Source organism: Chiloscyllium punctatum, chromosome 22 (assembly GCF_047496795.1).
Source record: "Chiloscyllium punctatum isolate Juve2018m chromosome 22, sChiPun1.3, whole genome shotgun sequence".
In the NCBI taxonomy this organism is placed as follows: Eukaryota; Metazoa; Chordata; class Chondrichthyes; order Orectolobiformes; family Hemiscylliidae; genus Chiloscyllium; species Chiloscyllium punctatum.
This window is the reverse complement of record NC_092760.1, coordinates 61,347,806-61,363,706: the sequence shown is the minus strand read 5'-3', so window position 1 is coordinate 61,363,706 and position 15,901 is coordinate 61,347,806. Positions and strand designations below refer to the sequence as shown.

The following is a 15,901-nucleotide window of genomic DNA, read 5'->3' as shown; positions in this document are numbered from 1 at the left end:
TTTTATAGAAGCCCTGCTCTGATTGGATGCTTTGTGGTGGACAGACTATACTTTGAGGAGATTGGTTTACTGGATGAAGGCATGGAGATCTACGGTGGGGAGAATGTGGAACTCAGTGTCAGGGTAATTATCACAGAAAGTTGAGCCACCACTGTTTCCTGATTCCCTTTTTAACTGCATGTAAAACTTGGGTTTGGTTTGCAGCAAAACACCAAAGGGATGCTGGTGCCCAGTTTCTGACCCTTGATGTGCTACTGTGAGTGAGTGCGGAAATTTATTTAAGTACAGCTCTAATTTTTAAAGTCATGGTGCAATCTTGTATTCTTTGTGGTGGTGGGTTTAGAGGCAGCATAGCCATGTAGTTAAGGAGGGTGGTATCATACCCAAAATAGATCGCCTTTCCCCCTCCATCAACACTGAGTTCAGGCAGTGAAGGCATTCCTGGCCCATTGCTAATTGAGGTCCTTAACTGGCCAATTAAAGACAACTCACAGGCCCTAGTCTGTCACGCTGGAAATAATCCAGTTGCATGTTGGCTGTCACTGTTAGACATGCCTGACTGGAAAACCTATCGCTGAATCAGGAAGGGGCAAATACAGGCTCCTCAATCAAAGGCAATTGATGCCAGATCAAGGAACTGAGAGATATCCACTGAGGGTCACATCTATGCACTTGCTTCTGAACCCCAGACTCATTCTCCTCCTCTCCATAGAAACCCACTCCTCTACCAACAAATCAATTACTTTACATCTTGCCACTCTGCCATCCATGGTGCTCAAAGTTTGGGAGAAGACTTGTAACTCGGGTGCTCGTTGTTGTGGTTCTGTTCGCCGAGCTGGGAATTTGTCTTGTAAACGTTTCGTCCCCTGTCTAGGGGACATCCTCAGTGCTTGGGGGCCTCCTGTGAAGCGCTTACTGATGGTGCCTTACTAATAGCAGCCAGGGCATCCCCTTTGGTGCTGCTGAATTCAACAGGTACTGGCTTTTGATGATTAGGCAGCTCTCACTGCCTGCCATCTTAATTCCACGCAAAAGCCCAACAATAACCTCGTCAAGGTTAGGTTGGCATTAGGTTTGGCAGGACATCCTTAAAAAGTCATCACCAGTCACACCAGCTATCTAGCCAATTAACAAAATCTCTGGTGCATCAAGAAAGGTCCAGCGCACTCTGGTCTGGTGTAGATAGCTTTAGCTATTTATTGTCATTGATGAATGGACAGAATTTCTTGGAGCTAGATGGATACTAAAAGCAAACACTAACTTTAAAGCTGGGGGAAAGTGAGTCCTGCAGATGCTGGAGATCAGAGTCAAGATTAGAGTGATGCTGGAAAAGCACAGCAGGTCAGGCAGCATCTGAGGAGCAGATTCCTGATAAAGGGCTTTTGCCTGAAACACCCATTTTCCTGCTCCTCAGATGCAGCATGACCTGCTGTGCTTTTCCAAAACCACTCTAATCTTGACTAGTTTTAAGCTGTCAAATCTATCCAGTCATCATTCGCTTTGTTTTCAAATGAGCAGGCTAAGATGGGTCACTCGATAAGGGAGTCAAGGGTTTTGGATGCAGACAAGAAGCTGGAGTTGAAACCACAATGTGATCAATGGGGTGGCACGGTGGCTCAGCGGTTAGCATTGCTGCCTCACAGTGCCAGGGACCTGGGTTCGATTCCAGCCTCTGGCGACTGTCTGTGTGGATTTTTCACATTCTCCCTGTGTCTCCGGTTTCCTCCCATAGTCCAAAGATGTACAGGTTAGGTGAATTGGTCATGCTAAACTGTCCATAGAATTAGGTGCATTAGTTAGGGGGAATGGGTCTAGGTGGGTTACTCTTCGGAGGGTGGGTGTGGACTAGTTGGGACAAAGAGCCTGTTTCCACACTGTAGGGAATCTAATCTAAAAATCCCAGTGAAGGTGACGCAGGGTCAATAGGCCAAATGGCCGACTCATGCTCCTACATTTCTCGAAACAGGAGGCTTTAGAGAGAGACGTAAAATACAAATAAAGATGAACCATTGTATTACACAAGTTCATCCTCACCCGGGGCCACACTTTATGCAGGATGTGAAACCATCAGAGAAGCTGCAGAAGAGGTTTGTGCGAATGATCCCAGGGATGGAGACCAGTTATGTACATAAATTGAAGAAGCTGTTGATCTTCTTCAAGAAGAGACAGCAGAGAGGAGATTTGATAAAGATGTTAAAACCATATGGGGTCTGCCCAGAATAGATTGGGAAAACCAGAGTGTTGCCATAGATGGAAAGATCCAGAACCATTGCATGGTATTTTAGAGTGAACACCAAAACATCTGTAGGCGAAACAAAGAAATACTTTCTGATGTAGCAAGTGTTTACAATCTGAAATGCATTTCCTGATTCAATTGTAATTCGAAAAGACAATTATCTAAAGAGAAATAAATTACAGGGATGTGGGAAAAGGCAGGAGTGTAGATAGCTGAGTTGGTTTTCAGAAAGCTGACATGAACTTGAAATGCTTAAATCCCCATGCATAAAAGGGAAATGCTGCACTGTTAGAGAGGCAGGACTGAAGGAATGCTGCACTGTCAGGGGAGCAGGACTGAGGGAATGCTGCACTGTCAGAGGGGCAGGACTGAGGGAGTGCTGCACTGTTAGAGGGACAGGACTGAGGGAATGCTGCACAGTCAGAGGGGCATTGCTGAGGGAGTGCTGCATTGTTAGAGGGGCAGGTCTGAGGGAATGCTGCACTGCCAGAAGGACAAGTCTGAGGGAATGCTGCACTGCTAGAGGGGCAGTGCCAAGGGAATGCTGCATTGTTAGAAGGGCAGTGGTGAGGGAGTGCTGCACTGCTAGATGGGCAGGACTGAAGGAATGCTGCACTGTCAGAAGGGCAGGACTGAGGGAATGCTGCACTGTCCAGAGGGGCAGGCCTGAGGGAATGCTGCACTGTTAGAGGGCAGTGCTGAAGGAGTGCTGCACTGTTAGAGGGCAGTGCTGAAGGAGTGCTGCACTGTTAGAGGGCAGTGCTGAGGGAGTGCTGCATTATTAGAGGGGCATTGCTGAGTGAGTGCTGCACTGTCAGAGAGGCAGGACTGAGGGAGCGCTGCATTGTTTGGGGGCAGGACAGAAGGAGTGTTGTGTTGTTGGAGGGGCAATGGTGAGGGAATGCTGCACTGTCAGGGGGCAGTGCTGAGGGAATGCTGCAATGTCAGAGGGGCAGGACTGAAGGAATGCTGCACTGTTACAGGGGCAGTGGTGAGGGAGTGCTGCACTGTCAGAAGTGCATGACTAAGAGAATGCAGCTCTGTCAGAGGGGCAGGACTGAGGGAATGCTGCACAGTTATAGAGGCAGGACTGAGGGAATACTGCACTGTTAGAGGGGCAGTGCCGAGGGAATGCTGCATTGTCAGAAGGGCATGACTGAGGGAATGCTGCACTATCAGAAAGGTAGGACTGAGGGAATGCTGCACTGTCAGTGGGGCAGGACTGAGGGAATGCTGCACTGTTAGAGGGGCAGGACTGAGGGAATGCTGCACTGTTAGAGGGGCAGGACTGACGGAGTGCTGCACTGTTAGAGGGGCAGGACTGTGGGAATGCTGCGCTGTTAGAGGGGTAGGACTGAAGGAACGCTGTACTGCTGATGGGCAGGACTGAGGGAATGCTGCAATATTAGGGAGCAGGACTGAGGGAATGCTGTACTGTTAGAGGGGCAGGACTGAGGGAATGCTGCACTGTTAGAGGGGCAGGACTGAAGGAATGCTGCACTGTCAGAGGGGCAGGACATGGGAATGCTGCACTGTCCAGAGGGGCAGGATTGAGGAAATGCTGCACTGTTAGAGGGGCAGTGCTGAGGGAGTGCTGCACTTTTTGAGGGGCAGGATTGAGGGAATGCTGCGCTGTTAGAGGGACAGAACATGGGAATGCTGCACTGTTAGAGCGGCAGTGCTGAGGGTGTGCTGCACTGTTAGACAGGTAGGACTGAGGGAGGGATGCACTGTTAGAGGGGCAGTGCTGAGGGAATGCTGCATTATTGAAGGGGATGTACTGAAAGCGATGTACATTGTCAGAGGGTTCGTAATGTTAGAGTGCTGAGGTTGGAGGTGCTTTTCAGATGAGATGCCAAACCAAGGTCCTATCTGCCTCCTGAAGTCTTGAAAGATATTGTATAAATACATGGCTCCCTGTCTGGAGCTTCAGTCGTGCTCATCTGTGGGTCTTTGGACAGCCATGGATCACAGTGAGTAAGAGTAACACAGATAGGCTGATCTCTGAGCATGGCCAATTACATTAGATGGTTTGCTACAGGTTTCTTCATTTGATCTCTCATATCCATTTCTGTCTGCCTGGCCAAAGTGTGCATCTCCACTTCCCTCCCTCCCCACCACCCCCCATCCACACATGCCCCCTTCCCATTCCCATCATCACCCCCCTCTCCTGAATTAGTCTCAATTTGCAACAATAAACGCAAACCTACAAGGTCATAGACTCTTCTATGGGATTTTGCTCAGTCATTCCCAAAACATCAATCTTTAAGCCCTAATAAAGGTAATTTTTGAGCTATTGATTTTATAATATACATTCTAGTAGCACAATCAGAGTAATGAATCATATCAGCTGTATGAGAAATAATAATGGGTGCAATCATAAAACTTGCCATTGAATCTAAGATATTATCTATAATCATAGTCCCACTGTACCACTGAAATGGGTTTATTTAGGCTCCTGATTTTCATTAAAATACCCATTTGAAACTATAACTGCAGTATAATGATTGGCTTTTTCACCCAAGTTAAAGAAATGCATGATTCTTTCTTCTCTTGATGCAATTTTTAAGTGTTTCTCATGTTAATGTGACTGAACTGGAAAAAGATTTGCTATCACAGCTAAAATATTAAAGAGTTGTGGGTTACAGACCTTTACTGCATGCAGGGAAATGTGACTGAGGTTCGCATTATAAAAAATCCAGAATCCCCTCTCCTTCCCCTAGACTCGTCCTAAATAAAGCCCCCCTGCTAATACCCAGGCCACAAAGGAGATTGGTCTATCTGTGTTATCTTTACTCAGCTCCCTCATTTTATTCCCTGGAGACACTGTCGACGTGTCTTGGTGGTAGTAATTTTCTGACGATAGACAAGGTCAAATCCCACTTTGAATTTTATCTGTCAAGAACAGTCACATTAGATGGATTCTCCATTCGTTTCTGCAGTGCAGTTCATATTCTGATTACACATGAGGAATTTAACCCATCTCACTGTAGTCATACAAAGAAACCCAAACTCCTGGCGCCATGCCAAATTATTAGTTATTGTATTGTTTGCTTCATATTGTAAAGAATTACAACATTCACAACAATTAATACTCACAACTTGTTAATAGATCATTTGACTACCGATCTGATTTTCCCTTACATGTGTCTACAAGAAACATTTACCCAAAATGCTCAGGAGGAAGGAGCCCCATCCTGTTTAATGTTTCTAGATTGTTACAACTCATGAACTCAGCAACCTCTCCTTAGTGTTGGCCACTACACTCACCTCTACAATAAGTGTTCCCCTGTCTTCCACCATGAAGACTGATGCAAAGTATCTATTCAGTTCCTCCGCTGTTTCTTTGTTCCTCATTACTACTTCTGCAGCCTGATTTTCCATGGTCTAATATCCAGTCTTGTGTCTCTCTTACCTTTTAGCTATTTAAAAAAAAATACTCTTGCAATTTTCTTGGTGTTCCACAGGGGTCAGTATTGGGGCCACTGTTGTTTGTAATATACATAAATGATTTAGAAGAGGGCACTATTGGTATGATCAGCAAGTTGACAGGTGACACAAAGATTGGTGGAGTAGCAGAAAGCATAAGGGACTGTCAGAGAATACAGGAGGATATACATAGACTGGAGAGTTGGGCGGAAAAGTGGCAGATGACTTTCAATCCAGACAAATGTGAGGTGATGCATTTAGGCAAGACTAATTATAGAGCAAATTATACAATGAATGGAAGAGCCTTGGGAAAAGTTGATGGGCAGAGAGATCTGGGAGTGCAGGTCCATTGTGCCCTGAAGGTTGCTGCACAGGTGGATAGAGTGGTCAAGAAGCATATAGTATGCTTGCCTTCATTGGACGGGGTATTGAGTGTAAGAGCTGGCAAGTCATGTTAACATTGTACAAGACATTTGTTCGGCCACTTTTAGAATACTGTGTACAGTTCTGGTCGCCACATTACCAAAAGGATGTGGACACTTTGGAGAGGGTGCAGAGAAGGTTTATGAGGATGTTGCCTGGTATAGAAGGTACTAGCTATGAAAAGAGGTTTAGTGGGTTAAGTTTATTTTCACTAGAAAAAAGGAGATTGAGGAGGGACCTGATTGAGACTTACAAAATCACGAAGGGTATAGACAGGGTGGATAGGGACAAGCTTTTTCCCAGGGTGAAGGATTCAATAATGAGAGGCCATGCTTTCAAGGTGAGAGGTGGGAAAGCTTAAGGGGGGGATACACGCGGCAAGTACTTCACACAGAAGGTGGTGGGCATCTGGAATGCGTTGCCAGCAGAGGTGGTAGAGGCAGGCACGGTAGATTCATTTAAGATGCATCTGGACAGATGTGTGAGTAGGTGGGGAGGAGAGGGATACAAATGCTTAAGAATTGACAGACAGATTTAGACAGTACATTTGGTTCAGCTCAGGCTTGGAGGGCTGAAGGGCCTGTTCCTGGGCTGTAGATTTTCTTTGTGCTTTCTTTGTTCTATATTACTAGCTCGCTCACCCTCATATTTCATCTCCTTTGCCTTGTTGCTTTTTTAGTTGTTCTCTGCTGGTTTTTAAAGGCTTCCGAAACCATGTTTGAATGCTTTCTCTTTTGCTTTTATGCTATCTGTACTTCAGTTGTCAGCCATGGTTGCCTCATCCACCCTTTAGTATGTTTCTTCTTCTTGGGATGAATTTCAGCTGTGCTTCCTCAATTACCCCCAGAAACTCCTGTCATTGCTGCTCCACCATCTTCCCTGCTAGGCTCCCCTTCTAATCAACTCTGGCCTTCCTTGTGTCTTTATAGTTATCTTTACTCAATTGTAATACTGTTACATCTGATTCCAGCTTCTCCCTCTCAAACTGCAAGGTGAATTCTATTATATTATGATCATTGTCCCCTAGGGTTCTTTCACCTGAAGCTTCCTAATCAAGTCTGCTGCAATACACATCACCAAACCCCAGAACTGCCTGTTCCCTAGTGGAGTGTACAGCAAGCTGCTCCAAAAATCATCTTGTGGATGTTCCACAAATTCCTTTTTCTTGGGAACCACTCCCAAACTAATTTTCCCAGTCCACCTGCATATTGCAGTCCCCTATGATGGTTGTAATTGTGCCTTTCTTACATGCCTTTTCCATCTGCTGATTTATTTTCTTTCTCACATTCTCACTGCTGCTTGGAGGCCAGTACACAACTACTATCAGGGTCTTTTTCCCTTTGCAGTTCGTCAACTCTACCCACACAGATTCTACCCCTTCTGACCCTATATCGCTACTTGCGATTGATTTGATTTAATTTCTTTTTAACAAGGCAACCCTGCCTTCTATGCCAAGTTGCCTGTCCTTTCATTAGGATGTGCATCTTTGGATATTTAGTTCTAGCCTTGATCCCCTTGCAGTCATATCTCTGTAATACCCACACCATTGTACCTGCCAATTTCAATCTGCGTTACATTCTTATTTACCTTGTTTCATGTACTGTGTGCATTTAAGTACAACACCCTCAATCTAGTGTTGATCGCCCCTCTGTCTCGTAGTTGTCCCCTCATCTGCTGTTCCTGAAGTTAGATTCCTAATCCTTTCTATACTCTCTGTCCTGCTACTTGGTAAAGAATATATAGAGTTGAAAAATGTGGTGCTGGAAAAACACAACAGGCCAGGCAGCATCCGAGGAGCAGGAGAATCAACGTTTTGGGCATAAGCCCTTCTTCAGGAATGAGGCTGGTGTGCCAAGCAGGCTGAGATAAAAGGTAAGGGGGAGGGGCGCTGGGAATACGATAGGTGGAAGGAGGTGAGGGTGATAGGCCGGAACGGGGGTGGGGACGGAGAGGTCAGGAAGAAGATTGCAGGTTAAGAGGGCGGTGCTGAATCCGAGGGTTGGGACTGAGATAAGGTGGGGGGGAGGGAAAATGAGGAAGCTGGAGAAATCTATAATATATAGAGCCATAGAAACAAGCCCTTCAGCCCATCATGCCTATGCCAACCAACAAGCACTAAACTACACTAATCCCATTTACCTGCACTTCGACTGTAGCTAACCATATCTCTAATTGGGCTAGTCTCTTCTCATGTCTCACTGTTGCCATAGAAAAATTTGCTATTCATCCTCTCTCTGCCCAGACTTCCTTTGGATGTGGGAAGCCCTGATGATTCAGTGATGATCAGAAGTTAGTGTTAAAAAGTTTCACATCCTGCCAGACCCCAATATAATATTTACATGTTATTGGAATATGATTGCTCAAACTGAGAATGGATGGATACAACAAGTGGCAATTGTGAGTCCTAATAAGAGGTGGCTGAAGTGTACAAAATATTATTATTAATCAGTGTTTTCTTTTCTTCTTTAAAATAAAGTAAATTACAGGAAACCTGTGTCGAGACTGAACAACAGAAAACAGTGACCACCCAGAATGCAACAAAATGGTTTGAGTGGGAAAGCGAGGGTGGCTGAGATTATTCACACGTACACATTAACAAAACACAGATATCTAACCGACTAGTTCAGAGCTTAATACTGGGAATGAGAAGCATGAACCTATAGTGGGTCTAGACCCCACCCCACATCCTTCCAGGACAGATAGAGGTGATGTGTTTGGAAGGTGCTGTTAGTTGGAGGAGCCTCGGAGAGTTGTTGCAGTTCGTTTTGTGGACGGGTACACATTGCTGCTGCTGTGTGTTGGGGGTGGAGGGAGTGATTGTTGAACTTGGGGGATGGGGTAATGTTTGAGTGTGGGCTGGGACAAGAGTGTGGGCTGGTGTCAAGCTCCTCAAGTGTTGTTGGAGCCATACTCATCCAGGGAAGGATGGAGTATTCCATAACACTCCTGATTTGTGCCTTGTCGATGGTGGGGCACCAGCCTTTGGGGTGGTGAGTCTTTGGGGTGGGGAGTCAACATCTGCTGAGTCATCCCCCATCTTTCAACATTTTCCAGAATTTTCCATGCAACTGAAACCCATCGCCCAATACTATCTTCTTTAAAGCCCTACCCACAGCCCTAGCTGTGTGTTCTCCAGGTCTCTAATCCCAGTATGATTCATTTGGAGCTTGTCCCAACAGAATAGCTCTCTCCTTCCCCAGTACTAATATCAATATCCCATGAATGTGCACATATTTCTCCCACACCATTCTTTGAGTCATATGTTTAATCTTGTTGACCCTATGCCAATTATCTGTGGCTCCAGTAGTAATCCAGAAATTATTACCATTTGGTTATGTTTTTTAATTCAGCTCCTAACTGCACATATTACCTTCTGTCTACCTACATTGTTGGCATTAGGTGGACCACTGCAACTGGATCTTTTCCTTCCCACACCAAGTTCCTCTGCAGCCCAAATGCGATATCCTGAACCCATGTATCAGGCTACAACTCTGCCTTCTATGCCAAGTTGCCTGTCCTTTCATTAGGATGTGCATCTTTGGATATTTAGTTCTAGCCTTGATCCCCTTGCAGTCACATCACTGTAATACTCACAACATTGTACCTGCCAACTTCAATCTGCGTTACATTCTTATTTACCTCGATTCTGGCCACAGAGAATAGCATTAGATTAGATTCCCTACAGTGTGGAAAAAGGTCCTTCGGCCCAACAAGTCCACACCGACTCTCCGAAGATTAATCCACCCAGTCCCATTTCCCTCTGGCTAATGCACCGAACATTATGGGCAATTTAGCATGTCTAATTCACCTAACCTGCACATTTTTGGACCTGTGGGAGGAAACCGGAGGAAACCCACCCAGACACGGGGAGAATGTGCAAACTCCACACAGACAGTCGCCCGAGGCTGGAATCAAACCTGGGACCCTGGTGCTGTGAGGCAGCAGTGCTAACCACTGAGCCACCGTGCTGCCCATGTACTCCCCTGATTATTGTAATATTACAAAAATAGATAAATCCCCTGGGCCATACCCATCCAGAGAAGTGTCAAGTATTCTGGGCCGGATATGATTTATCCTAGGTTTCTCTGGAAGCCAAGGAGGAGATTCCCAAGTCTTTGGCTTTGAACTCTATGTCATCAATGTCTCCAGGAATACTGCCAGAAGACTAGAGGAATGCAAATGTTGTTCCCTCGTTCAAGAAGGGGAGTAGAGACAATCTTGGAAATTATAGACCTGTGAGCCTTACTTCAGTTGTGGGTAAAGTGTTGGAAAGGTTTATAAGAGATAGGATTTATAATCATCTGGAGATGAATAAGTTGATTATGGATAGTCAACATGGTTTTGCGAAAGGTAGGTCATGCCTCACAAACCTTATTGAGTTATTTGAGAAGGTGACCAAATAGGTGGATGAGGGAAAGGTGGTTGATGTAGTATATATGGATTTCAGTCAAGCGTTTGATAAGGTTCCCCATGGTAAGCTACTGCATAAAATACAGAGGCATGGGATTGAGTGTGATTTAGTGGTTTGGATCAGAAATTGGCTAGCTGAAAGAAGACAAAGGATGGTGCTTGATGGGAAATTGTCATCCTGGAGTTCACTTACAAGTGGGGTATCACAAGGACCTGTTTTGGGTCCACTATTGTTTGTCATTTATATAAATGACCTGGATGAGGGCATAGAAGGATAGGTTAGTAAATTTGCGGATGACACTAAGGTTGGTCGAGTTGTGAATAGTGACAAAGGATGTTGTAGTTTACTGAGAGACATAAATAAGTTGCAGAGCTGGGCTGAGAAGTGGCAAATAGAGTTTAATGTGGAAAAGTGTGAGGTGATTCACTTTGGAAGGAGTAACAGGAATGCAGATTACTGGGCTAATGGTAAGATCCTTGGTAGATGAGCAGAGAGATCTCGGTGTCTATGTACATAGATCCTTGAAAGTTGCCACCCAGGTTGACAAGGTTGTTAAGAAGGCATACGGTATGTTAGCTTTTATTGGTAGAGGGATTTAGTTTTGGAACCATGAGATCATGCTGCAGCTGTACAAAACTCTGGTACAGCCATATTTGGAATATTGCGTACAGTTCTGGTCACCACATTATAGGCAGGATGTGGAAGTTTTGGAAAGGATTTGTAGAATATTTACTAGCATGTTGCCTGGCATGGAGGGAATGTGTTATGAGGAAAGGCTGAGGGACTTGAGGCTGTTTTCGTTAGAGAGAAGAAGGTTTAGAGGTGACTTTATTGATGTGTATAAGATAATCAGAGGGTTAGATAGGGTGGACAGTGAGAGGTTTTTTCCTCGGATGTGATGGCTAGCACAAGGGTCATAGCTTTAAATAGGACAGATGTCTTTATTTAGAGTAGTAGCAGGGGGGTGGAACGCACTGCCTGCAACCATAGTAGACTCGCCAACTTTAAGGGCATTCAAATGATCATTGGAGAGGCATATGGATGAGAATGGAATAGTGTAGGTTAGATGGCCTTCAGATTATTTCCACAGGTCGGTGCAACATCGAGGGCCGAAGGGCCTATACTGCACTGTAATGTTCTATGTTCTATGATTTCACCATTCCCAATTACAGCTACATTTCTCTTTACTCCCTCACTCTTGAATGGCTCACTATACTTTCATGTTATAGTCAGTTTGCTCATCCTCCCCACATCCTCCCTACTCTTATCCACAAAGGGAGCAAGAATCTCAAACCTGTTAAACACGGCCAAGGACTGAGGCTCCTTCAGCACTATCTTCTGGACCCCTCTACCTACCTTGTTGGTAGTTACACCCTCCTGTCCCTCACCACTGACTGAATTTGAGGTGGTTAATCTAAGAAGTGTGACTGCCTCCTGAAAAAAGCATCCAGCTAACTCACCCCCCTCCCCCCTCCCTGATGCGCCACAGTGTTCAAAGCTCAGACTCCAGCTCATCAATTTTGAGCCAGAGTTCCTCAAGCAATCAACTTTGCTATGGATGTGGTCACTACACATTATTTTAAAGGGGAGCCAATGTCCCAGTGGTATTATCACCGGACTGTTCATCCAAACACTCAGGTAATGTTCTGTGGACCTGGGTTTGAATCCCACTGCGGCATATCATGCAGGGACAGCACATTGCCTGGCCCTGCATCTCTATTTTATTTACTTAGTTCTCAATTTGTTTTTTTTAAATGTTCGAGTGGTCTTTTCGTTAAGTAGTTCTTGTATTTCTCCTATTTCCCTTCAACCTGAAAGTAATCTATAATATGCAAGTTAGCAGCTGTTGCCAACCAATGGAGTTACAGCTTTCCTGTGATGTCATCCTTTCTTTTGTGCTGGGACCCCGATCCTGGGCTTCAATTATCTTTAAAACAAAAACTTACAAACTGTGAGCCAGAAAAGCAAACATAAAAAAACTCCTCATCTCCTCTGCACCAAAGTGCCATGCCACCTCCAAAATCCCTGAACTATATATTCATTCAGGAAAATTGATGGCTTAGGCATTCCTGATGAAGGGCTTTTGCCTGAAAGGTCGATTTTCCTGCTCCTTGGATGCTGCCTGACTTGCTGTGCTTTTCCAGCAACACTCTAATCTAGACTCTGGTTTCCAGCATCTGCAGTCCTTACTTTTGCCTATATACTCATTCAGGTTGTGTCTTACTCCAGTCAGATCTCTCCTTCCTGACTGTGCGAAGCCAAACGGTCTCCCCTCTCCCAGCCAAGACTGTTCAACACCAATTGAATATTTCTTAGCTGTCAGTCAGCTAAGCACTATCTCTGATAAAACTAGCAACACAGATTTCTTCAAAGAAAATTTAATATGCTCTCTCTATGACCTATCTATGAGTTTTTTCACACAACAGTGACCAAGTAATTAATCTTCAGTTGATAGAGACTCCAGGCCCATCCAGGAGTATTAGCAACTTTGACTTGATTCTGTTACTTAACAAAAATCAGTCAATCTAAACAAAACAATTGCATTGGTACAGCATATTTAGTGTAATAAAATGTCCCAAGGTGCTTCACAGAAATATCATCAAACAGAATTGAATGCTGAGCCATGTAAGAGATATTAGGACAAGTAACCAAAAGCTTGATCAAAGAATAACGTCTTAAGGAATGTCTTAAATGAAGAGAAAAGAAGAAAAGTAAAAAAAATTCAAATTTTTGGGGTCAGGTAGGTAGAATATACATTTGCATTTTGTAAGTGAAGAATTAGAATCCTTTTTTGCTACAGATGTCCAAAGCTGTGGTTGTATTTAGGTATTGAGATAATAGAGAAACTAATAGCAAATTCAAAGCCAAATGGGCTTTATGCCATGAAGAGATAGATGTCAACAGAGAAAATACAGAGATGGCATGATGCATTAAATATTTCAGTCAGATTTCGTTTTATCATTAAGCAACAAGCTGATGCAAACATGTTTATATGGGTTACAACATGCATCTATTGTGTGCTGCTTTGGCAGAAAGGCATTGTTGTAATATTGAACACCAAATGTCTTACTTCATCTGTCCAGAATCTGCTTTCTCTGCATCCTCCTTTTTTTCACTTTGTGTCAAGGGACCCTCCAGCTCAGTGTGGAGAGATTTCTAACTGGTATCTCAGAAAATATTCTCTTCATTGAAACATTTGGGTGATGTTTTAGTCATGAACTTGTACAACAAAAGAATGGTCAATCATAATGTCTACAGTGGTTGCTAAATCATGAGTTTGTTGAGTTCTCAGATTAAGTTTAAACTCCATTATCTCAATGCACTCCTGGCTGATCTCCTATCTTCCACACTTCACGACCTTCAGCTAAGCCAAACCTATATCTTAACTCAAACTAAAGTCCGTTCACCCATCATTGTGATGTTTGCTGCCCGACATTAGTACCTGGTGAAGGTATGCCTCAATGTAAAATTTCCACATTGTTCTTTAAAAGTTCTTCCATGGTCTCACCTTTCCCTATTTCTGTTTCTTCCAGCTCTAGTGGGTGGCACAGTGGCACAGTGGTTAGCACTTCTGCCTCACAGCGGCAGCAACCTGGGTTCAATTCCTGCCTCAGGCAACTGTGTGGAGTTTGAACATTCTCCCTGTCTGCATGGGTTTCCTCCCACAGTCCAAAAATGTGCAGGTTAGGTGAATTGGCCATGCTAAATTGCCTGTAGTGTCAGGTGAAGGGGTAAATGTAGGGGAATGGGTATGAGTGGGTTGCTCTTCGGAGGGTCAGTGTGGACTTGTTGGGCTGAAGGGCCTGTTTCCCCACTGTAAGTAACCTAATCTACACCCATCCAAGGTCTCTCAGCTCCTCCAATTTTGGATTCTTGAGTATCCTTAATTTTAATCACTTCACCATTGTTGGTGGCGTCTTTATTACTTAGGTCCTCAATTCTGGAAATTGTTCCCTAAACATCTTCATCTCTCCATGTCTCGCTCATCTTTAAGGTGCTCCTTAAAATTTACCTTGATAACTGTCCTCAAACATCCTTTTGTAGCTCAGTGGCATAGTGATAATTGCTCCTGTGATGCACTTTGGGATGTTTATTGTATTACAGATGATTTGGAGATGCCGGTGTTGGACTGGGGTGTACAAAGTTAAAAATCACACAACACCAGGTTATAGTCCAACAGGTTTAATTGGAAGCACAACCTTTTGGAGTGCTGCTCCTTTGTCAGGTGGTTGTGGAGGACACAATTGCAAGACACAGAATTTATAGGCTATAAATTCTGTGTCTTACAATCGTGTACTCCACAATCACCTGATGAAGGAACAGCGCTCTGAAAGCTAGTGCTTCCAATTAATCCTGTTTGAGTATAACCTGGTATTGTGTTAAAAGTCTTGTTGCAGTGCTTAGAGGACAGATTAAGCCTCCTGTTAGGTTTACTTTAATAAATCATACTTTTCTGAGTGATAATATTTTAGCTATTTTGGGTAGATATGCCCACTTCTGTCTAATAAGCAGAAGTACCTGCATTGAATTCAGATGACCACAGTCCCATTAAAACCTAACATTCCTGAGAAACACTTGCAGCAATGAAAGTGGGTGATCACCTTGGCAGTTTTATTGCTGAACTCTTTTTCCAATGTTTTCTCTTGGTCTATGTTCTAAAACAACAATAATGTCTGAGTTGGTGTATTGGGTGCAGGTTTAGAATGAGGAATCAAACGCAAGATTAAACTATTAAAGGATTAGAAAAAAAGGCAGGTGCATCTTCTTTATACAAACAGTCATGATGAAATGCAATTCATTTGTAGCATTAATGGGATTGAGGCAGAAATTAATGTTTACGCTGAAGATTAGACTTAAGCTTTCTTTTTCCTTCTGGTTCCTTGTGCTTTATATATAGCTCAGAGCTGACAGAATCAAGTTGAGATGTGAGTCTGATTGACTTCTAATACACAATAATCATAAAATAAATAACATTATTAAGGATTAATTGCTCTTTCATACAGTGGAGGTTCCTATTTCTCTTTAAAATCCAGCTTCTTTAAAAAAATATTGAAGAGTTTTTGCTCACCAAATTAGACTTTCCAAAAGACATAGTGTTTAAAATGCTGATCTTGTGGTGTATCTGAAGCAGGACTGACAATCAATCATATCAAATGACATTAAGAATTTTTGCGAAGCAATCAATGACAATACTAAGGAAATTTTTCTGCTCTTAGGAATGAGCTGAACGTAACAGCTCACCATGACAACCAGATACTGATGAGGTCATTAATGTCTGGTTGTTAGGCAGGCAAGTTGAAGACTGCTGAGCAATATTTTAGTTAAAGAACTTCTGATGTCAGCACTGCTTGCAAGGTCTGCCTAATTGCACATGATGGTACGTTCTTCCACTGTTTCCAGTC

The 15,901-nt window shown here is 43.8% G+C and overlaps 1 protein-coding gene across 3 annotated transcripts in view; it reads left to right on the top strand.

The window, feature by feature from the left end:
- The window catches only part of galnt18b (UDP-N-acetyl-alpha-D-galactosamine:polypeptide N-acetylgalactosaminyltransferase 18b), a 245,709-nt gene that overhangs the window by 138,408 nt on the left and 91,400 nt on the right, over positions 1-15,901 (top strand). For all 3 annotated transcript variants that reach the window (XR_011963748.1, XR_011963749.1, XM_072592470.1), the window contains exon 6: positions 9-123. Coding sequence is in view for 1 of the 3 variants with exons in the window: in XM_072592470.1 (XP_072448571.1) it covers positions 9-123 (115 nt within the window). In the remaining 2 variants the exon portion in view is untranslated. The remainder of the gene's footprint in view (positions 1-8; positions 124-15,901) is intronic.